This window comes from Nicotiana tabacum, chromosome 20 (assembly GCF_000715075.1).
Source record: "Nicotiana tabacum cultivar K326 chromosome 20, ASM71507v2, whole genome shotgun sequence".
In the NCBI taxonomy this organism is placed as follows: domain Eukaryota; kingdom Viridiplantae; phylum Streptophyta; class Magnoliopsida; order Solanales; family Solanaceae; genus Nicotiana; species Nicotiana tabacum.
This window is the reverse complement of record NC_134099.1, coordinates 47,970,718-47,994,914: the sequence shown is the minus strand read 5'-3', so window position 1 is coordinate 47,994,914 and position 24,197 is coordinate 47,970,718. Positions and strand designations below refer to the sequence as shown.

Here is a 24,197-nt window from a genome sequence, read left to right as displayed (position 1 = left end):
TATTCCCACCTATTCTCAACTAAATCTGTCTAAAACTCTTTTCAACTCGAATAGTCACGCCTTCGTGATTGCAGCTAACGTCCAGCATAACTCGAAGGGCTTAAGTTGCTGCCTCCATGGAAATCAGTTAAAAGTTTCAGTCAATAATCTTCTCACCAGTCGAAAAGGCATTCCAAACTACAGTTCCAACCAAGTAAAGCCCAACTGAAACCTTAAAGACATCATCCCAAGAACCTGAGGAGCCAGACAACATAAAATAAATTTATTAAATGCACACATGCTTTTGAAGGGCGAAATGTCATTATTAGGTTTCAAAGACTCTAAACACTGTTCTAGCATGACAGCAGATGAAGTGCAGTTGAAGTGCCCTACTGAACAAACTTGACACTGCAACACGATTAAGATCATTCTGTAGCTTCTGAAAGAGCTAATGCTTTGGGTAAACTATGTTTCTAAGATGGTAGTCTTGATCAGCTGAAAGCAACTCTACTCATTAATAACAAGAACAGGTGAAACTCAAATAATCACCAAGCATATCACCTAAATAACTGATTATTGAACGTACAATTTACAGATAATCACTGGCCGCATAATTTAAAGATAGTCACTCTTAAAGAAATAATATATGTTATATAGTTCCAAAAGTGATTCTATCGTGTAAACCATAAGCAATTATTATTTAAAGCGTTGATTTAGTAAAAAGAAATTTTTGAAATCAGGTGAAATTAAAACCAGAAAGCCCATAATCTGTTTACCCCCACATAGTTAGTGATATCTTAGAAGTTCTTGGTAGTACGGTGGACAGAGAGGTCAAACTATCATAGGTCGTTCCCACTGGCACTACAGCCATAAATAAAGAATATCGGCCATCAATTTTGAAGCACAGGCAGCCGAATATTATCCGGGACTAAAATGTGAATGATGAAGGATACCATGTTGCAAGATGTAACCAGTTGCTGCTGTGCCAAAAACACCAGCCAGCACCCCAGCAGTATTGGATAGTCCAAGTAGTACTCCCTGCAAACATATCATACATTACTCATGTTACCCACAGTATGATATACTATTTATACTAGTGTGCAGCAATAACACATCATAAACAATCCCTTCTTCAGAACATAAGGTAAGTCAAATGGTTACTCCGAGATAGTGGTGGCAAATGGGCGGGTCAAAAATGGGTTGGGTCTCAACCCGCCCATATTTCATACGGGTGAAAAACGAGTTGGGTGTCAAATGGACGGGTTGAATATGGGTTAACCCATATTATATAAGAGTAATATTTTTTCAAGTGCAATTTATAATTTTTTTTTGACATAATCTTAACTAGAATAATATATACTCTTCTTCATTAAAATTTATTCAAATTTGACTATCATATTGTAAACTTAAGTTACTTTTCTACAAAATATGACCTTTTTTTTAACAAGAAAATGTGCTTAATGCACTTCAAGCAATAATCACTAATAATAAATGAAAAGAAAATACTTTTTCTACATCATGAAAAGAAAATACTCATTTTATTAAAATGAAAGAAAATACTTTTTCTACATCATTTTGTTGAAATGAAAGAAAATATTTTTCTACATCATGAAAAGAAAGTATTTTTTGTTGAAATGAAAGAAAATATTTTTTTTAAATCATGAAAAGAAAATATTCATTTTGTTGAAATAAAAAAGAAAGTACTCTATCTACAACATGAAAGAATGTACTCTTAATAATATTTCTATTTAGGGTGAGGGTGAGGTGGGGGTGAGTGGAAAACTATACAAATTTGCTTCTACTTCTTAAACTATTTTTGGTATTCAAGCATGCATCTAGAAAGAACAAGAACGCTAAACAATAGTAAACAATACTTACATTGTTAGAAGGAAAAAAAATACACACACAGTCAACTATAGTGAGAAGAAACTTATGAAGGAAGAAGAGTTGGAATACCTTTATAGCATTTTCAGTTTAAAAATATCATGTATTTTGAGTGAGCAAAAATTGGAAGATAACCTACTAGACTAACCGATATTTTTATCCACATTTTACCCATGAATATCCATATTTCTACGGGTTGAACCCCAAATTTTACCCAACTTAAATATTACTCATCCAACCCACTAAAATATGAGCGGATTGACAAAATATGGGCTCATTTTGCCAGCACTACTCCCGGATATTGTTTAAAGCTCATTGGACATTAAGAAAGACCAACAAGAAGGAGAAAGATGAAAAGGTAATACTCACAGAATACCGTGGAGCTATATCCTGATGGTTTGAATACAAACCAGATTGTGAAAACGCATCACTTCCCTGTTTCAAGAATGAAAAAGATGTCAAGGGTGGCAGCATTTAAGCTGAAGCTAGAAGAGATTACATGCCATCAACTACAACTAATATTGACGGAGATCTAAACAACGCAATATTATTAATTCAACTTTTTCAATATTTCCTCCTTGTTAGCACTACTCTATCCATTAACATGAAACAGAACATTCCACAGTGTTAACTCATAAGCAGGCTGACAGATGGTATTTCCTAAAGACTAGATGGAGAAGAGGGGATCGATGGCATCATTTCACATGTCGTACTAGTTATATATCACCAGTTTTCTTCCCTTTTATTAAAAAAAATCAAGTACATCACCAGTTTTCACTTTTCACAGTTGAAGAATATCAAACGGTTGCTGGAATCATTATAGTTGTTTAATATAAGAAGACAAACCTGACTGCATGACATACATAGAACTGCCATTGCAGGAGAGTCAACATGGCTCAACTGGGTTAAAAAGAAAGCAGGTCCAAGAAATCCTATTGTTTGCATAATCTGCAACAATGATCAAACAAATTCAAAAAAGCTGGTCTTAACATTTTAGATAGGTGAATTTCTTTATTTATACAGCCACTGCTATTTCAAAAACTGGTAAGGAGATAATACATTGACTTTAGCATAGGATGGCCTTATACTAAATATGGCAGCATTTTAAGACTAGGAAGCCATGCAAATAAAACCAAATTATTGGAGTCAAAATTTTCTTCTCTATCTGAGGGCAGCCACGTAAAGTTGAACAGGCAGACAATAATGTGTCACGACTCTAAATAAGAATAATTGTGCTCAGAGGTATCTTTAGAAAACAAATAAAATAGGGTATTGAGCATCTCAAGATCTAACACTGAAGAGCAATAACATCAACCAACAATGGTTATGGTGGAGTAGTAAATACTCTTTCATCCTTAACCAGAGGTCTCGGGTTCGAGCCCTAGGTATAATGTTGTCTTTGTTAGAGCACTTAGCCCCCAAGTGGGACTTCCAGGCATGAATCCGAATTTAGTCGGACCACAATACGGGTACCGAATACCAGGTGGATAACCAGAAAAAAAAAAGAAAGAAGAAGAAGTGCAATGACATCGATAAAGGTGTCTAGTACCTTTCTGACTACAGTCACTGATACGCCTTTCCTCACCAGGGAATCTGCAATCCACCCACCAACATTTGCAGAGATTGCCATTGTGAGCCATGGCAAGACAGCAAACAGTCCTGATTCTGTGAGATGAAACTTTAATACCTGCAGTAGAAATGCTTAAACATGTTTAATAACAGTAAAAGACAATAAAATTATGACCATCTCTAAGTAATAACAATAATTTAATAGTAGAAATCATTAAATGTGGGATGCGACTAAGTATCACGGTTGATGATTTAGAGCTTGTTTGGCCAAGCTTCCGGGAGGCTAGAAGTACTTTTTTGTCAGAAAAAGTACTTTTTCGAAAATTTGATGTGTTTGGCCAAGATAGAGAAGTGCTTTTCAGTAGCACAAGAAGTAGTTTTTCGCTTTTGGAAAGAAGCTACAAATTCTAGCTTCTTTTAAGAAGCAGAAGCAGAAAATTAATTATTTTAAGACAAAAGTATATTTACTATAAATTTATATTTTTCAAGTTATCCTTCATTAATTTAGCTTTTTTCTTTTCCTTTTTTGTTTCATTCCCTTTTTATTTATTTTATTTCCATCGTATTTTTATTTTCCTTTTCTTATTTTTTTTGAAATAGTATCTCCACTATAAATCGATCTCTTCTTTTATATTGGATTAATTAATTATATTTTTAATTTATATTGAATGATTATATTTAGAGATATTTAAATTATTAAATACCTAATATTATTGCTTTGGATAACTGTATTTTATATTGCTTAAAATCTTTAATATATATTTTTACTTTATGTTTTATATTCTAATTAAATAAAAAAAATTAAATTTTATAATAAATATGTAAATTAATTTTTCTCTTTTAAATAATATACTAATTGTAAACTCAACATTTACTTTCATTTTTTGTAATTTGGCATTCAAAAGTACTTTTTGAAAAAATATCCAGGCGCAATATTCTTATCAAATATTGAAAAAAGTACTTCTCAAATAAATTGGCCAAATACAAACTGTAACTCTGAAAAAATACTTTTTTGGAAAGCAATTTTGAGAGCAAAAACACTTTTCAAAATAAGTAGTTTCTAGCAGCTTGGCCAAACGGGCTCTTAGTGATGGACAAAACTCTGATCCTAATCCTATTCAAGATATTGACAGTGACCCCTAAGAAGGAAGAAGTCATGTGAATTTCCTACCCTCACACTTTGCTCTCTCAAACTCTAAACAACCATCCTTCTTTGCTTTTATCCTTCTGTTTACAACCTTACAATCATTGGACTTCTTTCTCGCACTGCATAGGTAAACTAATTGAATCCCCTTCCCCCTCTCCCACCCCCACACACACAAAAAAAAAAAAAGACTACATATCTCCATATCCAACACTGATAACTTACCTTTCAACATACATTACAAGTTCAAGGACACATTCACCTCTAAGGTTTACATTATTTTCCAATACCTAGTCCAGAACTAAGTTGCTCGGACTCGGGTGCAGGTATCCTATACGGGAACGGATCCGAGTATCGGATTCGGCAAAATCTAAATTTTAAGATTGGGGTGCGGATCCGGATATGGATACGGGTGCGAGAATTCGGCTAATAAAAAATAGAGCTATAAAAATATTATAATTTTGAGAGATATTCTATGAAAAACTTACATGAATATTGTAGAATTGATTCTTTCATTCTCCAAGATGGACATTATTCTTTCATTCTCCTAAATCTGTTTTATTTTTGATTTTGAGAAATCAAAATCTCAATTTTTCTCCCAAATTTGTCGATGGACTCCGGTCAAAGTGTCCGAAGTCGGTTGACCGTATCCGGGACGTATCCCGCTCCCGTCCCCGTCTCATATCCGGACGAGGACGACACCAAAATCGAAGAGTCCGCGCAACTTAGGTGCAGAATATTATTACAAAAAAGCAAAATATATAACAAACCCTTAAACTTGTCACAAATATTTATTTAGACACTTCAACTGAGCCTATTACCTATTGAGCACTTAAAATAGTGTAAAAGTGTGTCTATAACACGAAAAAATTCAATCCCAGCAAAGAAATAAGTGTGTGAAGCTCAATCACACTTACGTGGCAAGGTAACCAATGAAAGATAGCCATGTCAATAAAAAAGATGCACATTATCTCTTTAGACCGAGCCAACACCTACCCCTCCTCTTCTCCCTCCACAACCACCTCTACCCACCACCTCTGGCCTCTGCCTCCCCTACCTGCTTCCTTCTCAACCACCACAAGCACCACCAAATCACAACCGGTGAACAAAGCATTTCGCATTCACGTAGGGTGTGAGGAAGAGCCGCATACCAAGGGATGTAGTGTAAGCAGCCTACCATGATGCAAGCATCAATGGCTAATTCCATTGTTAGAATTTATGACCTACAGGTCACACGAAGCTATACGGTTGCAACCTCCACATGAAAATCACATCTTTCCTTTTGAAACTTATAGTGAAATTTTTTAAAAAATACAGCACACTATAATCACACTTCTAAGAAAACAAAACCCAAACACCAAATCGGGTCATCATGCCGCTGATGGCTTTCATGATTATCAAATTCAGATTAACCCACAAATTCGTTAGATCACTTCCCTCGTCATTTAGCCTCGACATGCCATATCCTCTTCAGTTCTAGGTGCCCCCACTCCCTATTGCACCCTTGGACTAACGCCATCGCACCCCAACACCCACCTCTGTTTTCTCGGCCAACTAGTAAATATTAAATTAACATTTAAAGTAAAGCTTAAAATAAAATCAGTTACTATAGTAACGACAAGTCTATCATCATTAAAGCTAAAGCTTTGACTGGAAAACATGACCCCCAGTCTCTGTCGCCGGAAGATACAAAGGACCCACGAAGGGGTTGGACAACCTTAGATGCTAGTGTTTAGTAAAAATCTTATCTTTAAAAATTTTGAGGTTTTATCTTTGAAGAGAATCTGTAGGAAACCAGCATTGAGAAATTAAGAGGAAGATGAAGGAGAAAGTCAAAGGAAAAAAATATTTGAAAAAAGAAACATTTCAGTTATTCACGGCTTCACGTGCTTGACTCTAGGTGAGATTCACTAATTGTGCCATGTAGGAGTGAGGTGTTCGGTAGACACACTTTGATAGTAATTTGAGTGTTCAACAGGTAATTGGCTCAGTTGAGGTGTCTAAATGAAATTTCGTGACAAGTTTAACGGGTTCTTTATGTATTTGGACTTACAAAAATCTACCATAAAAGGTAGAGTGTATCTTTACAGCCTAAACTGTCCAACCTTACTCTTGAAGATAGATGTGGAACCTTTGATCTTGGTCAATTGTCATGTGTTCATGAACCAAATTAATGCACTGGGACCCAATATCATATAATAGTAAAAAAAAAATGTCAAATGTTTATCTCCACTAAATCTTTGGTCTATCAACTTTCTCGTGAAGAAGATTTTCATAAGTTTATATCTTATTTAAGAATTAGAAAAGTTCATGTTTACACCAAAATTACATATAGGTATCAAAATCGGTATGGTTACAAACTTCGAGGCCTTTCAAGCTACCAATAAGGCTTTATAGTCTGGTGGTGTGTCCAAGAAAAGGGATGTGGGGGCCGTAATGGTTGCACAGAGGACCAAATCTCCCATCAAATACCAAACTTACCCAATACCTCCACTCACATATCAGCCAACTCCGAACTACCAAGCACCCTCACCATCATACCAAGCTCCACCACCAACTTATCAGTCACCTCCACCTCCTACATATCAACCTATTTCACCCAGATACTCCCAACCCATACATGTTAATCAAACCTATAATTCTTATCCATCCCACTATCAATCACCTCCTGCACGCCAAAACTTCCCTAGATCTCGGCCAAATTTCGATTGCAGACCTCTAAAACAATATACATCCATTGTTGAACCCATTGACCAGTTGTGTGAGAGACTCAAAGCCGCTGGTTATGTCACCCCCATCTGTGTTGCAACCCCTGAGAACCTTTCTCAGTGAGTTAACCCAAACAAATCCTGTGCATACCACTCCCACATGAAAGGGCACACCATCGATGAATGTCGTTCCTTGAAAGAAAGATCCAGTCTTTAATTGATAACAAGATTATTATGGCAAAGAAACCCGCTCCAAATGTCCGCAACAACCCTATGCCAGACCATAAGGGTGGAGGTATCCACATGATTGAAATAGAAGATGGCTAGGATCCCGAGGGATCGATTGGGTTGATCGCAGAAGGTGATGACCCAAAGAAGCCAATAGTTACCCTTAATCCGATCATAGTACAGATTCAACCATCTGAGGATGCTGAGGTGAATATGTCTGTCACTTATGTTTGAAGCAACGTCATCTACAAAAACACCAACACAAATTGAGGTTGAATTCATGTCTCCAACAAATGCACCCACACCATTTGAGGTTGCAGTTTTGCCACCCAAAGCACACGCTCCGTTCGGAGCAAGGGTAGCCACACTGATCCTAGTGGCGATGTTGACCATGACACCATTCCATAAAAAGGCTGTACCCTGGGACAATACAGCCGAGGCGAGAAGGAAAGGCAAGGTCAGGTTCGAAGATACTATTGCAACACAGGGCATAACGAGAACTATAGCTGAGTCAAGCAAGTAGGCCTCCAATCGGCCACCCATTATTGAGACAGGTCCAGACGACCTCTAGAGAAAGATACAGGCCAAGGAATACTTGGTCATCGACTAGTTGAACAAAACACCAACGCAAATCTCCATTCTTGCTTTGCTACAAAATTTTGAGGCACACAAGAATGCTCTGTTAAAGGTGCTGAGTGAAGCATACGTACCAAGAAACATCACTGGCGGGGAAATGGCTAACATGGTAGGACAAGTGTTAGAGAGCCATAAGATCACCTTTCATGAGGACGAGCTACCACCTGAAGGGTTGGGGCACAATAAGGCACTGCACATCACCGTGTAATGTGAGGACTATTTCATCACCAGAATCCTAATCGATGGAGGATCCAGTCTTAACATTTGTCCGCTGGTAACACTCAAGAAGTTGGGTAAAGGACTACACGAGATAAAAGACAGAGATATCAATGGGAAAGCCTTCGATGGTTCCCAGAGGTCCACCATTGGGGAGATTATTCTATGCTTGCAGACCATTCATGCTGTGGATTCATGCTGCTGGGGTCGTAGCATCAACGCTGCGCCAGACAGTAAAATTCAAATGGAATCACCAGGAAGTGATCATTCATGGAGACAGTAGCAACCCCATATATAGTCGTCAGACCATTCCGGTGATCGAGGGAAGAAGGAAGTAGGGAGGAGAGACTTACCATCACATTGAACGGGTAAATGCTGTTGACAAGGACAAATGGTAGGATAACAAAATCGAGAGTATACTGAATTGGAGTGGGTACGAACTTGGCAAGGGGCTCGGCAAGAACCTCCAAGGAATCACTAAGCCCATAAAACTCAAGAAACATGGCACTACCTTCGGTTTGGGATATGATTACACCTGGGAAGAATTCAACAACTAGTCGCCACTATGGCGTGGTTCTTATTATCCGCTAGAGCAGCCAATACCATGTCTGGAGCAGACTTTCCAATAGGCTGACATCGTTTATGGGTTAGACGAAGAAGAAACACTTGCAGCGGTAAAGAATTTGTTCCTAGAAGACAATGATATGGACTATTGTGTTGTTCTCGAGGAGGAGGGGGAGGAAGGACCTTCCATACAGGTTGTGAGCAAAGGGGCATGCCTCAACAATTGGACCATCAGGACAACCAGAGCCCGACGAGCCTCGGGCATTACTATTACCTATCTTGATGAACTAATGACTGTGACATGCAATGAGACAACGCAACAAACATACATTGATTCAGAGGAAGATGACATACCCGGCGAGATTGTTAGAGAAGTCGAGAACTTTGAGAACAGACCTAAGTCCAACCTGAAGGAGACCAAAATTGTTAACCTAGGAGATGTAGAAAACGTCAAGGAAACACAAATCAACGTTCACCTATCGCCATCAGAAATGAAAGAATACACAGAACATCTAAAAGAATATGAGGACATATTCGCCTGGTCGTATAATGACATAACTGGTCTGAGTACATCTATTGTGGCTCATAAACTGCCAATCAATCCGACATGTCCGCCAGTAAAGCAAAAGCTCAGAAAGTTCAAGCCTGATATGAGTTTGAAAATAAAAGAAGAAGTCACTAAGCAAGTCAGAGCTAAGGTTCTCAATGTAGTAGAATACCCAGCATGGTTAGCCAACATTGTGCTAGTGCCAAAGAAGGATGGGAAGGTCAGAGTCTGTGTCGACTACCGGGATCTCAACCGGGTCAGTTTGAAAGATGACTTCCTTTTGCCGAATATACACATCCTAATTGACTATTGTGCCAAGCATGAGTTGCAATCATTTGTAGATTGTTCCGCTGGTTATCATCAGATCTGGATGGATAAAGAAGAAGCTGAGAAAACGGCTTTCATTACGCCATGGGGAATGTACTGTTACAAGATGATGCCATTCGGCCCGAAGAATGTAGGGGCCACCTACAAGAGGGCCATGACTACCATTTTCCATGCTATGATACATAAGGATATTGAGGTATATGTAGATAATGTCATCATCAAGTCCAAGGAGGCCATTGATCACATGGAAGATTTGAGGAAGTTCTTCAATAGATTGCGAAGGTACAACCTGGAACTGAATCCCACGAAGTGCGCATTTGGGTTCTTGCTGGAAAATTGCTTGGGTGGTTTATTGTGAGTCGCAAAGGAATAGAACTGGATCCATCAAAAGTCAAATCTATTCAAGAATTGCCACCGCCAAAGAATAAGAATGATGTGATGACTTTCTTGGGAAGACTTAACTACATCTGTCAGCTAATCTTTAAGATGTTGAAGAAGGATGCCACTACCAAATGGACTGATGACTGCCAGAAGGCCTTCGACAGAATCAAGGAGTACCTGTCAACACCACCAGTCATGGTCCCGCCTGAGCCAGGTAGACCCTTATTACTCTACCTTGCAGTATTGGATGGAGCTTTCAGTTGCGTTCTGGGGTAGCATAATGAAATGGGGAGGAAGGAGTAGGCCATCTATTATCTCAGTAAGAAGTTCACCCTGTACGAGGCCTAGTATTCTCTATTAGAGTGCACCTGTTATGATTTAACTTGGGTAGCTCAGAAGCTGAGGCACTACTTCTGTGCCGATAATACATATCTCATATCAAGGATGGACCCCTTGAAGTACATCTTTAAGAAGCCCATGCCCACTGGCAAGCTAGCCAAGTGGAAAATCCTGTTAAGTGAGTTCGATATTATTTATGTAACTCAGAAAGCGGTCAAGGGACAAGCACTGGCAAACCACCTTGCTAAGAATCCCGTGGATAGAGAATACCACCTCTAAAAACGTACTTTCCTAATGAAGAGGTATCATTCATAAGAGAAGACATTGTAGAACCCTATGACAGTTGGAGAATGTTTTTCGATGGAGCAGCGAATTTCAAAGGAGTTGGCATAGGAGCTGTCCTAGTATCAGAAACCGGTCAACATTATCCGGTGTCCGCCAAACTCAGGTTCCGTGCACCAACAACATGGTCGAATATGAAGCTTGCATCCTAGGGCTCAAAATGTCCATTGACATGAATGTTCAAGAGTTATTAGTGATTGGAGATACAAAATTACTTATACATCAGGTACGAGAAGAATGGGTAACCAAAAACTCCAAGATACTCCGTATTTGCATCATGTACATGAACTCAGGAAAAAGTTCACGAAGACGGAGTTCCAACATGTTCCCAGAGTCCAGAATGAGTTCGCCGATGCATTGGCTACCCTGTCATCTATGATACAACATCCGGACAAGAATTTCATTGATCCCATTCCAGTAAAATTCCATGATCAGCCAGCTAACTGTGCCCATGTTGACGAAGACGCAGACGGAAAGCCATGGTTTTATGATATCAAGGAATATTTGGCAAAAGGAGAGTACCCAGAGCTTGCAAACCCTACTCAAAAATGCACACTTCGGAGGTTGTCCAACAATTTCTTTCATACCGGAGGAATCCTATATAGGAGGACTCTCGATTTGGGATTACTAAGGTTTGTCGACGCAAAGGAAGCATCCACGTTACTATAAATAATTCATGCTGGGACCTGCGGTCCATATATGAACGGTTTTGTTTTAGAAAAGAAGATACTCCGAGAAGGTTACTTTTGGATGACCATGGAAACGGACTACATCCAGTATGTCCGGAAATGCCACTACTGTCAGATACATGCAGACATGATAAAGGTACCTCCAAATGAGCTTAATACAACAAGCTCGCCATGGCCGTTCGCCGACAAGGGGATGGATGTTATTGGACCAATCGAGCCTGTCGCCTCCAATGGACACATGTTTATTTTAGTAGCCATCGACTATTTCACCAAGTGGGTAGAAGCAACATCTTACAGAGTAGTAACTAAGAAAATTGTGGCAGACTTTGTTTGCGACCGTATTGTTTGCCGATTCGGGATTCCAGAATCAATCATTACTGATAATGGCTCCAACCTCAACAACGACTTGATGAAAGCTATGTGTGAAACTTTCAAGATCAGACACAAGAATTCCACAGCCTACATGCCTCAAATGAATGGAGCTGTAGAAGCCGCCAACAAGAATATCAAGAAGATATTGAGGAAAATGATAGAAAAGCATAAACAGTGGCACGAGAAGTTATCATTTGCTCTATTGGGGTATCGCACCACAGTCCGCACATCAACCAGGGCAACCCCCTATATGCTGGTTTATGGTACAGAGACTGTCATTCTCGCTGAAGTAGAAATTCATTCCCTAAGGATCATACAAGAAGCTGAGCTTGATGACACAGAGTGGGTAAAAAGTCCTTATGAGCAACTAGCCTTATAAACAGAAAGAGAATGAACACATTCTGCCATGGTCAACTATATCAGAAAAGAATGTCCAGAGCCTTCAGCAAAAGAGTCAAGTCAATACAGTTCACACCGGCACAACTGGTGTTAAAGAAAATTTTTCTACATCATGATGAAGCCAAGGGGAAGTTCTCCCCCAACTCACAGGGTCCATACATGGTTCACTGGGTTCTAACAGGAGGAGCCCTCATACTCGCACAAATGGACGGTGAAATCTGGCCAAAGCCGATTAATTCGGATGAAGTCAAGCGTTACTATGTGTAATCTTTATGCTTCCCCTATATATGATGTAAATTGAACTATGCCTGACCTGATTCTCGTTTAAGAGGGGATACGTAGGCAGACCTATGGGTTCGGTTACAATTCAATAAAAGTTTCATTTCCACCCGCAATTGGAAACTAGGGCAGAATTTTGAGGAGGACCCTCAAAATTTTGAAATAATTTCAGCCGATCATCGCAAGCAATAGCCAGAAGAATCAACCCATTAAACTGGGGCAGAATTTTGAGGAGGACCCTCAAAATTCTGTAGCAAGAAAGGTTGCAATGTCCCGAACCACGTCACAGTCATCAGTTCATCTAAAAAAACCATTTTAATTATACATTTGTGGCATACTTTTACAAAAATCATGCATGTTTATTATCGGAACTGCTTTGTTTAGCAACACTAACCCAATGATACATACAATATCTCCAGATCAAAGTCAAGCAGGTCAAGCAAAGCCAGCGGGGATACGAACTAACCTCCCCCTTACAAAACTCATAATTTTTCTTTGGATGCAGGCACTAGGATTGCAAAATCATTAAACATACTATATACTCATGGGACAAACATTATTCAGAAATACAACTCTTCGAACCGTCACACTAACCAACATTTGCTACCCGCACACGCCAGTGATGCTCCGTCTGTCACAATGCTCTCAATAATCACGACATCGCAATCTGCTATCAACCAAAAAAACTCTACTATCACTCGTTATTTGCATTCTTGCATAAGGCTACCATTCTGCCTTCCGAGACTAAACGCCGTCTCCATCTACATTCTTGCATAAGGCTACCATTCTGCCTTTCGAGACTAAACGCAGTCTCCATTTACATTCTTGCATAAGGCTACCTTTCTGCCTTCTGAGACTAAATGTCGTCTCCATCTGCATTCTTGCATAAGGCTACCTTTATGCCTTCCGAGACTAAACGCTATCTGCCTTTCTATCTTCTGAGACTAAACGCTATCTCCATCTGCATCTTTCATAAGGATACCATTTTGCCTTCCGAGGTTAAGCTCTACCTCCACCTACATTCGCACCTTTGCACAAGGCTATCATTCTACCTTCTGAGGCTAAGCTCTGCCTCCAATTTTCTTCGAAACTAAGAACTATACCAAGCACTATTTATTTCGCTTTTCTTATGGGCTAGGCTCTTCCCTTCAATCCGCAAGACTAAGCTTTGTCTTGTCCGCATCATGCTATTGCTTCCTTCATGGGCTAAAATATCGCCAACTCATCCGAAGGCGTCATTGTTCGAAGGCACCATCTTCATAGCCCGAGAACATCATTTCAGGGCCTACAAATCCATTATCATACACTTCATGGCCCATGACGTCATGGTCTAAGGACGCCATCCTAACCGTCCAAAGACAACATTCATGGTCCGACGGGAATTTGTATCATGTTTAAATTTATGCACAGTATATGCTTGTTTTGCTTCTATTTGCAGGTAAACCGGCGAGCAATGACCATCCCGACAGGAGTAATCCCGCTCCAATTCCCTTAGCCATATCAAATCTTAACCATTCCCACAAGTCGTCCACTCACCCCGCCCTGGATATTGCATCCATCTTTGAAACCGCTTCATCGGTATACTCTGTCGATGGATCCTGAACTACATATGACCTGATTTCTGTAAAACCAGGGATATGTAGGCAGCTCAAAAGCCAGGGTGCGGCCTACACCTCTTCAAATCATTTCGCTCGGTCAAAATTGGTCATCATATCTTTACCCGACAACTCTTTCATTCTTCCCGGGTAAAGAGGGGCAGCTGTTGATATCCAATTTTTCTCTATATATTTTTAATATGCAAAATAACTTCAAAATGTCATATATATGTATATGTAAGCATATCCAAGCGTTTTATCATTTTTCCATACTTTTTAAAGGTTTTTAAATCAATCTATTTCCCTTTTTATCCATAAAATCCCGATAACTACTTTCAAAATTATATTTTTGGTAATTCATCTATTAGATTTTTATTTTTATTCAAAAATATAGCTAAGGTAATTTTTACATATTTTTACAATTTTATTTAGTATATTTTAAAGCTAATTGCATAATAGCCATTTTAAGGTTTAATTGTATTCTATATTCATAAAATTAAGCCCTGTATTTTTAAATTATTAATTGTATATGATAAATCATTTTAGTTCTTTCAATGTATTTCAAGAATTACTTTTACTATTTTTTATAAATTTAAAAGGGGAAAATTGGCTATTTAAATAATAGCCCAATTGCATTTAAATTGTAGCCTAAATCAGACCCCAAATCAGACCCAATTTACCCGGCCCAATTTCATTTAAACCCGACCCCTAACCCAGTTTAACTGGCCCAACCCGAATTCCACACCTACCCTTTTAAATCTAGGCCGTTGATCATTTAGATCAATGACCACTATTTACCATTTTAACCCTGAACGACCCCTAAACCTAACTCATTTCCCACCACCCGCTGCCTCTGGTTCCCTTCCCTCTCAATTCTCTCTGCAACCTCACATGAACCCAAGCCATCTCCATCTAATTCCACCCTAATCCACCTCAACCACTGCCTAATACATGGCCTCTCATGGACATTTGAGATGTGCATCGACCTCCTATGGCTCCTGAGTGTTTGTTTCTAGGGTTTCATGGTCAGACCTCAAAGGAATCTGGTCCAGTCCTTGCTCGACTTCTATTCATGGCCTTTCTCCGGCCATCCATGACCTTTCTCCGGCCATCCATGACCTTTCTCCGGTCATTCATGTCCTTTCAAGGCAGATCCTTGACTTTTCTGGTTAGATCGGTAACTCTCAAGGTCTTTCTCATCTTTTAAGGGTTTTCCGAAACCCTAATCTTTAAGATCTTGCAATTTTCTTCAGATCTATCAAGACTCCAGTACCCACTCAATACCGAACTTCTTAAGTGCTTTCTCGAAGGTTCTTTAATTTTTCTTTCAAAACAACTCTTCATTTTTTCGACGATTAGGGTTTTCCTTTATGTTTTTCAAAAGAGCTCTTCTCTGATTTTAATGTTGTCTGTGATTTTGCTATGTTTAAAACGATATGCTCATGTTGTTCTTCTATCTATTTCAGCATGTTAAAAACCCTAGTTCATTTTTGGTCTTATCCGAGTTCTGAAATTGTTTGCTTAAATTTGTGCTTATTTTAAGTTCTTCGTTTATGACTCTTTTTTCCTTGTTTGACTCATCTGATTTTGAGTTCTTATCATCTCTTAAATTCGACTACCGTTGTAGCCCTAATTTCCTAGAATTTTTGCATCACTTGTTACTGTGAAAGCTTTACTTGTTTCTGACTCTCTTTACCTGTTACTATGTTCTTCTTCACTATTAATTCTATGTGACTACTTGATCTACCTGACTATTGTGCTTCGAATATTTTCTTGCTACTGAACCCTAGCTTACCCCTACTGCTTCTGTATGTTTGTGTTGCTTCTTTTTGTCAAAATGTATAACTCTACATGCTTGTTCATCCTTTGCTATTTATATGGTGAAGTGCAGAATCATGTTCCTTTCTTGATTGATCTTGATTTCATCGATCTTCCGACTAATTGTAAAAGATTTTCTTACGAGCCCTAATTTTTTACTCATCTGTTTAAAATTAATTGATTCCTTTCTTTTACTGTGATGTTTTACCTTGCTAAATCCTTTCCCAAAATAAGCCTATTTTGTACTTAGACTTGGTTATTTACTTCATACTTTTACTACCCCTTTATATGGAAATAATCAATCTGTCCCCAAACTGATTTCTTTCCTTAATTAAACATGTTACTACCCGTTAAACAGTGATTCCTTAATTAAAGGGAATCACTTTTGTTAATTAATTCTGATTGTGATTATTTCCATGTTTGTGTTTAAGACTTTACCTCTTCTTCACTCATTTGTAAAACTATAAATACCCACCCCCTCTTTTTTCAAAGACACGAACAATTTGAGTTCAAGAACGCACACTTACACTCAAAACTTTCTCTCTTTTTCTCTACTACTACTTATGCTACTGCTTTTGTCTAGCCGGCTGAAAGCTAAGGCTAGACTGTGGAATTTTGCTTACTTTTCCTTTCTGCACTTTACTTCTCTACTGGTATGTCCTAGTTAATTATCAAGCATCAACAACAACATGTTTCTTTAATTGTTCCAACTACTCTCATTCTTGTCTACTTCTGCTTATGTTTCTGCAGTCAAGTTACATTAATAACATGCTGAAATATGTTCCCTTCCCCTTTTAAATTAATGCTCTTCTATGTGTAGCATCCCAAACCCCATATCTCCTCTATGTGTTTGTGTTCCTTTGGTTGGTTTGTGGCCATGCCAGCATCACCTATTGCTGTGCATGACCAAACCAGACCCCTGCTGGGTTATGTGCTTAAAAACAATGTATTCCCAAAACCCCTTTGACCCCTTTTATGACTATTAATTCTGTGTTTTGATCATTGCCAACTGATTTTAAACACTTCTGCTACTGATTACCTTAAAAAAATGGACTTACTAGTCCAGTTTTAAACAAACTCTTTTTTGTTTAAAAAAAACTGTGTGTTATGCACTTCCACTATATTCTTAGAACCTAGGTTATGCCCTCTTGTGTGAGCCTTGCCTTGGGACCCTTGAGCTCTCTTTGAACTTGGACACATAAGGGTTGGCCCTTCCACACTGCACTTATTTCTGTATGGTTATGCAAACCTGGGTGTAAGCACTGCCCGAGGTCCCTTAAGACCCTTAGGGAACTTTGACACACCCAGGTTTGAGAAAGGCTTTGAAACAACATGGGCATTTGAGGTAGTTTATTCCATAACTCAGAGAGGAAGTCAAGAATCAGGCTTCCTATGGTTGTAACTTCTTATTTTTGCACTTTTCTGATGTAATTCAGTTATTTTTGGTCTGTAATAATTTGTAACAAATATTGGGGTTGGCTAGTGAAAAGGGACGGGGTAATTATGCATGCTTTAGCTATTATAAGGGTAGATAACATGATTATAGAATCTGTTTAATAAATTCTACATGTTTTACTTCCACACTTAGACACCATGCCTATAGGGTCTAAATGGCTATAATCAGACATCATGCCAACAAGGTTAAAATCACCTTTGAAATTAGATGTCATGCCTATAAGATCAAAAAAATCAATTTTTCATAGAAATCATGCCTATAGGAATTTCGCTATGATCAAATGAATCCTGCCTGCTTCACTTTATGTTCAATTAGATACCATCCGTATAGGACCAAAATCAGCCTTTAATACTTAGATACCATGTCCGTAGGAATTAAAATCAGCTATAATAGAGATCATGTCTATGGGATCTAAAACCAGTTTAGTTAAAAAATTGGTTTGACTCATACAGTTCTGAATCACTTTAAATAACCCGTCTTTGAAATTAATACGTTTAAAAAGCATGCCTATAGGATCCAAATCGCTCATTTCAAATTGTTTACTATTTTACTACACCCTTAATCAGTAATAGATATCATGCTCACTACTGCGCCTAGGCAAGCCTTAGGTAATAATGTTAAAACTGATCTTGCCTTTGTTTAATTAGCACTGCTACAACCAGCAGGCAGGTCTGATTCGGACTTCTTATTTGAGTTATGTAATAAATTGGTCTAGTTTAACGATTAAAACACCCTGCCTTAGTAATTTAAATTCTGACCCCAACTGTGTTTAAGTCATACTATTTATATGCTTTGTCTGCGGAGGTATATATGAGCCTCTTAATTGTTTATATGTTTCCCTTTTAAATGCAGTCCTACATGTTTTGTCTGTCGCCTTAGCCTTTTACCTTTAAAACCTAAGAGTCAGCCTAAATCCTCCCTCTTATAGGAATAATAGTCCTAATTCCTCCGGGACTAATAGGAATGGGATGGATAATAGCATGCAATAGAGGTCGAGACTAATCCACACTTTAATATCTTAACGGGGTGGGAAGGGTAGATATGGATATGATGACAGGTGCGCTAATACCACGTGTATCACCTCTTCTAAGGAGTGTCATACTGGGTATCGCATTGATGTGATCCATATTATAAACAAACCTAATACTCCCCCCTCCTTTTTATATTCTCAAGTATTTGTAAAACTGTAACTCTTTTTTAAAATTTGCCTTTTAATGATTGTCTTCAAACTCTTATGTGTTTAAACTCAAATCCCCTACTATTTGAGCCTATACTTGTCTATTTGCTGACTGTACAAATTTACAAAATTGTCTGGCCGGGAACCACGCTAGTGGATCCTGAGCAGTGCCTAACACATTCCCATTAAGATTATTTCAAGCCCTTACCCTATCACTTGTTATCAAACAAACTTAGAAATGAACCCTATAGGTGTCCTAATGCACCTTAAGTCATTAGGTGGTGACTCTTCAAAATTCAAACCCCGTTCCCAAAAGGAATGAGTTGTCCTATACCCAAAAATGTCATAAACCTGATTTTCTGACGAAAAGGAGGGAAAAAGGAGACGCGACAGACGTTGGGTGTGATTCAGATCAAGTTCGGCTTCATTTTTGACTTTGTGGGATTGCTCATGTTCAATTATCTGGTTTCATTTAGGTGAATGGTGAAAATGTTCTACATGTTCGCGAGAGTTGGTCCGTGATTGTGGAGCTTTGTTCAGTGATATTACGCGAACGCGTGTGTGGTACCGCGTTCACGAAGAAGGAAAGGGGAGGCCTAGAAGCCCACACGTTTGTTCTTCGCGATCGTGAGAGGGAGACTGTGATCATGTAGATTCGAATTTTTGTGCATCACGTTCACGAAGGTCATATTTTAGGGCAACATCCTTTTGTTCATCGTGATCGCGAGGGACCTTTCGTGATTGCGAAGAGGAACTTTTGGGCAGTAGAGATTTAATTTAAAAATCGAGGGTTTGGACCTATTTTTAATATTTTGTGCTAGAGAGCTCGGGTTTAGGAGATTCTTGAAGGGATTTTTATGGAGTTGATTGGGGTAAGTAATTCTAATTCGGATTTGGTTAATATACATGAATCTATCATTGTTTTTACCATTTGATTAGAGTTTTGGGTTTGAAAAATTGGGGAAACTTTTAGAAACTTCATAAACCATATTTTGAGGATTGGAAAGGCGATTTGATGTCAAAAATGAATGCTTTTGGTATGGTTGGACGCATTATGGAATGGTTGTTCGAATTTTGTAACTTTTGTCAGATTCCAAGACGCGCGCCCGGGTTAGACTTTTTGATTTGGTTAAAGATCTTAGATTTATCATTTGGAATCAATTCCTATAACTTTTACTTATAGTATTACGTCATTTTTGCTAGATTCTAGCCTTTTGGAGATTGATACCTGTGGGAAGAGCTTGCTAGTCGAGTAATTTGATTTGCTTAAGGTAAACATCTTATCTCAACTCAGTGGGGGCACTATTTTCAAGAATTACATTGATAGCTACGTGTTATTGGGTGCGCACATGCATAGGGTTGAACCCATGTGCGGACACTTCATGTTCAAGTTGTGCTCAAGCTCTTATAAGCCTAGAATTTGACTGTTAAACCTCAAGTTATGATGCCTCGGACATTTATGACATTGTTGTGAACTATTTGGGCCATGTTTGAGCCTACATAAGGGCTTAATCCCTGAATGAACTGATAGATGTTACTTCTTGATGAGATTTTCGGTTTGAGATATGATAGTACACTTGCACCTGACTAAACTTTAGCATGTCGTTTATACCAGTCCAAGAGGATGAGATTTGTTATTCAGTCATTTCATACATGTATTCATGTTTATTTGCTCATGTATGATGTGATCGAGTTGGGTGCCTGTGACCATGTCGGGCGAATTGTGTTCTTGTGCCTATGACCATGCCAGGAAGATTGTATTTGTTGGCATGTGAGTTGTTTGTGTGGATGTAAATATCGATATTATTAGCACGTGAGTTTTCCGTGCAGCACGTGAGTTCTCCATGCGTGTTCTATTATTAACACATAAGTTGTTTATGTATCATATGAGTTGTCCGTGCAGCATGTGGATACGGATCCATCCCCTAAGGTCACCCTCTAATGTTTCTCTCATGATGTGTACACGCGATTATTGAGGAACTGATTAGTTATTTGGTACGGATATGGAAAGGTTGATTAACATTGGCCAGTGTTTTGTTTGCATTTTGCATTTCATCTTTATTTGAAATTTCCTTGATCATTTATTTGATTTAACTGAACATCATCTCTATATGACAAGATATTGACTGAGCGGGATATTTAAGAAAATGTACACATACACACAAATGTTTTTCTTACTGAACTTTGTGATTGATTCAAATATTGTTTTGTACCAATTTAAAAGATGAAACCGCATATGTGATATCCAGCAGCATTTGATAATTCGTGTTTCTCTTACATCGCCATGTTTATTTACGATACTTATTGAGTACATTGGGTTGATTGTACTCATACAATACTTTGCACTTAATTGTGCAGATCCAGGTGTGGGTACCAGTTATCAACAGTAGGCTTGCTTGTTGGACTATCTGCTACAAACAAGGTAGAGTTGTATCCTTGGTCGCAGTTTGAATTGTCTTTTTCTTTCATACTATTTTTACAGTTCGGATAGTGTATTTATTGTTCAGTTTTAGAATTATATTCCACTTATAGGCTCATGACTCCGTACTTACCAGTTTTTGGGGACTTTGTATAGTAGTTTTATTGTACTAAGACTTCAGACTTATGCTATTTCTATAAATTTCATTATTTTGTTGCCTTTGTTATCATGTTTCGTCTTGCCTAACCGGATGTTAGGTGCCACAATGACGGGTAGGGATTTTCGGTCTCGACAAGTTGTTATCTGAGCCCTAGGTTCATACGTATTACGAGTTAAGAGCAGGTTTAATAAAGTCTTGCGGATCAGTACAAAGACGTCTGTACTTATCTTTGAGAGGTTACCAAACCCATAAGAAGCTTCACTTTCTTATATTCTTGTCATGCAGATTTATTAATTCTGAGAAAAAGTTATATTATTCTAATCTCTCACAGATGGTAAAGACACATGCTACCGGATCGGGCAAACGACTACAAGTACCACCAGCTAGGGCCGCAGTAGAGGCCGACATGCAACTCGTACAACAGCTAGAGAAGCACATGTGGATCCACCAGTTGCTCCACCTTAGGAGCAGATACCTGATGTCACACCTCCTTTTTACCTACACCTCCGGAAGGGAGTTTTTTCTAACTTAAAGTGACAATCGAAACGGGATTTATTTATTTATTAACTTCAGAGTCACCACTTGGGATAATTATATGGTGTCCCAAGTCACCGGTTCAAATCCCGAATCGAGGAAAAAATTGACTATGTTTTACAGTCCGCGAACACAGAAATCCGGGTAAGAAATTCTGTTAATCCGAGAGAAGGTATTAGGCATTTCCGAGTTCCGTGGTTTTAGCACGGTCGCTCAACTGTCATAATTGGCCTATTATCTGATTTTAATACATGTTTTAGACTATGGTTCAATTTTAACTTTATAACCGCTTTAATTTAAATATATTTATTTTTTAGGAAGATCCAACGCCATCTAAAATACATCTTGGACCACGTCACATAAATGCACATGCGGTCTACGACACATTTCATCTAATGTTGTTGAGATTTTGATTTGGGTCGCATAAATGCACACCCGAGTTTAAGGAAGTAATTTTTAAATAGTGCGACTAAAGCAACTACGCACTTTCAAATTTGTGAGGGCAATGAAAAATTCAACTAAATGGCACGCCTCGATTTCCAAGGAAGTAGTATTAATTACATGAGGGCCATGGGTTACGAATTGTCTTGTGAATGGCACACCTCCCATTATTGAATATTACATTAAGCATACAAATATTACCACGGAAAACAATGCTGAACCCACTACTACTCAGAAAATGAAAAATAATCCTCAAGTTACAGAAATTCATGAAAAATTAATAGTGAACGATAATAAACTACTCCCTATGTTCCAGTTTATGTGAACCTATTTCCTTTTTGATCCATTCCAAAAAGAATGAACCCTTTCTAAATTTGGTAACAATTTAGCTTAAAGTTACAACTCTACCCTTAATGAGAAGCTTTTATAACCACACAAATACTCTGGGCCCCATTTGGACTTGTTTAGGACCACAAATTCCAAAAGTCTTCATTTTTTTCTTAAACTCTGTGCCCAGTCAAACAGGTTCATATAAATTGGAACGGAGGGAGTAACATTAAAGGAAAGAACACATATTATCACATTATACCGTACATTAACAAATGACGAATTTCCACAAATGTGAGTAGTCGGCTAAGAAACAAATATCAGAAGCAATCATAACCAAACCCAACCCTTCACTTTCAAACCCAATTTGGCAATACATGGTCTATGACAAAATTCTTCAATAGATAACTACTACTACTACAATGAATTTAGACAAAATAAACTATAACCAAGAGATCAACATAATATCAACCAATATAATATAAAAGAAAATTTTGAAAAAAAAAAACATAGAATCTTACTACAAATATCAAAAGGCATCTAAAGTCCAAAACAGAGAACTATATACTTGATCAAAACATAAATATTACTCCCTCTGTTCCAGTTTATGTGAATCTATTTCCTTTTTGGTCCGTTCCAAAAAGAATGAACCCTTTCTAAATTTGGTAACAATTTAGCTTAAAGTTACAACTTTACCCTTAATGAGGAGTTTTTATAACCACACAAATACTCTGGGCCCCATTTGAACTTGTTTAGGACCACAAATTCCAAAAGTCTTCAGTTTTTACTTAAACTCCGTGTCCAGTCAAACAGATTCACATAAATTGGAACGACGGGAGTATTCCAACTAGAACAACGAATTAAGCATTCAAACATTGACATAGAATCTGAAATAAGATCGAACCTTTACAGTTGCAGTTATTCTCAAATCATCAAGCAAACGAGAACCTCGAACAGGAAACCAAATGACTTGCCGGAACCTCAACGAACCTCGAATAAACGGGAAGATAAAGTCGGATCTTTGCTGCGTTTATGGGTGTATTTCATAGGGCTAATGATGTTGCGTTTTTATTGTTTCGGAGCTGTTTTTCATGGATTTTAGCTGCTGTTTTTTTAGGGAGATGGAACCGATCTTTTAGGTGGCGAGAAAGATAGGTTTAAGCGACCTTGAATAGCTCTTGCTGCTGCAGCAGCATTTTCATTGTTCCCAGCTGCTGTGCAACTCTATTTTTGGGATCGCAACTGTTCTTTATGTGTAGGGGAAGAAGAATATCCAAACAAAAAAACAAAACACAAAAAAAAAGAACGGAATTTTAGAGTAGAGGAATCACTATTTAGAGAGAGAGGAATTTTGGAGAGTTCAGCCGTGAGTTCTCTTCGTTCTCCCTATATCCATGTGTGTGTGTCTTTTTCCATTAAAATCAAGAGAGTGATCCATGTTTTTCTAGGGTCAGGATTGTCTGCTGCCGTTTTTAGTCTATATCTAGGTCCTCAAAACGGCGGATCTAATTTTTTTCTTTTTAGGGTCCCCCTATTTTAGGTGTTAGGTACTATTATATAAGGGTAGGGATTAGGTCAGGGGTATGTGCCTAGGATATATGGGCTTGAGAATTATGGACTAGGTCCAAAAATTAGGCCTAAACAAATGGGTTGCTCGAAGCCAACTT

At 38.2% G+C, this 24,197-nt stretch overlaps 1 protein-coding gene across 1 annotated transcript; it reads right to left on the bottom strand.

Annotated features, from left to right (window-relative positions):
• On the bottom strand, positions 1–23,912 carry LOC107778621 (putative anion transporter 1, chloroplastic). Its single transcript, XM_016598910.2, has 6 exons — positions 23,435–23,912; positions 3,413–3,550; positions 2,710–2,811; positions 2,233–2,298; positions 933–1,017; positions 1–234 (listed from the first exon to the last, which is right to left on the bottom strand). The coding sequence occupies exons 2-6, from the start codon at positions 3,491–3,493 to the stop codon at positions 137–139; spliced, it is 432 nt and encodes a 143-aa protein (XP_016454396.2). The 5' UTR covers positions 3,494–3,550; positions 23,435–23,912; the 3' UTR covers positions 1–136.
• Between the last annotated feature and the right edge of the window lie 285 nt (positions 23,913–24,197).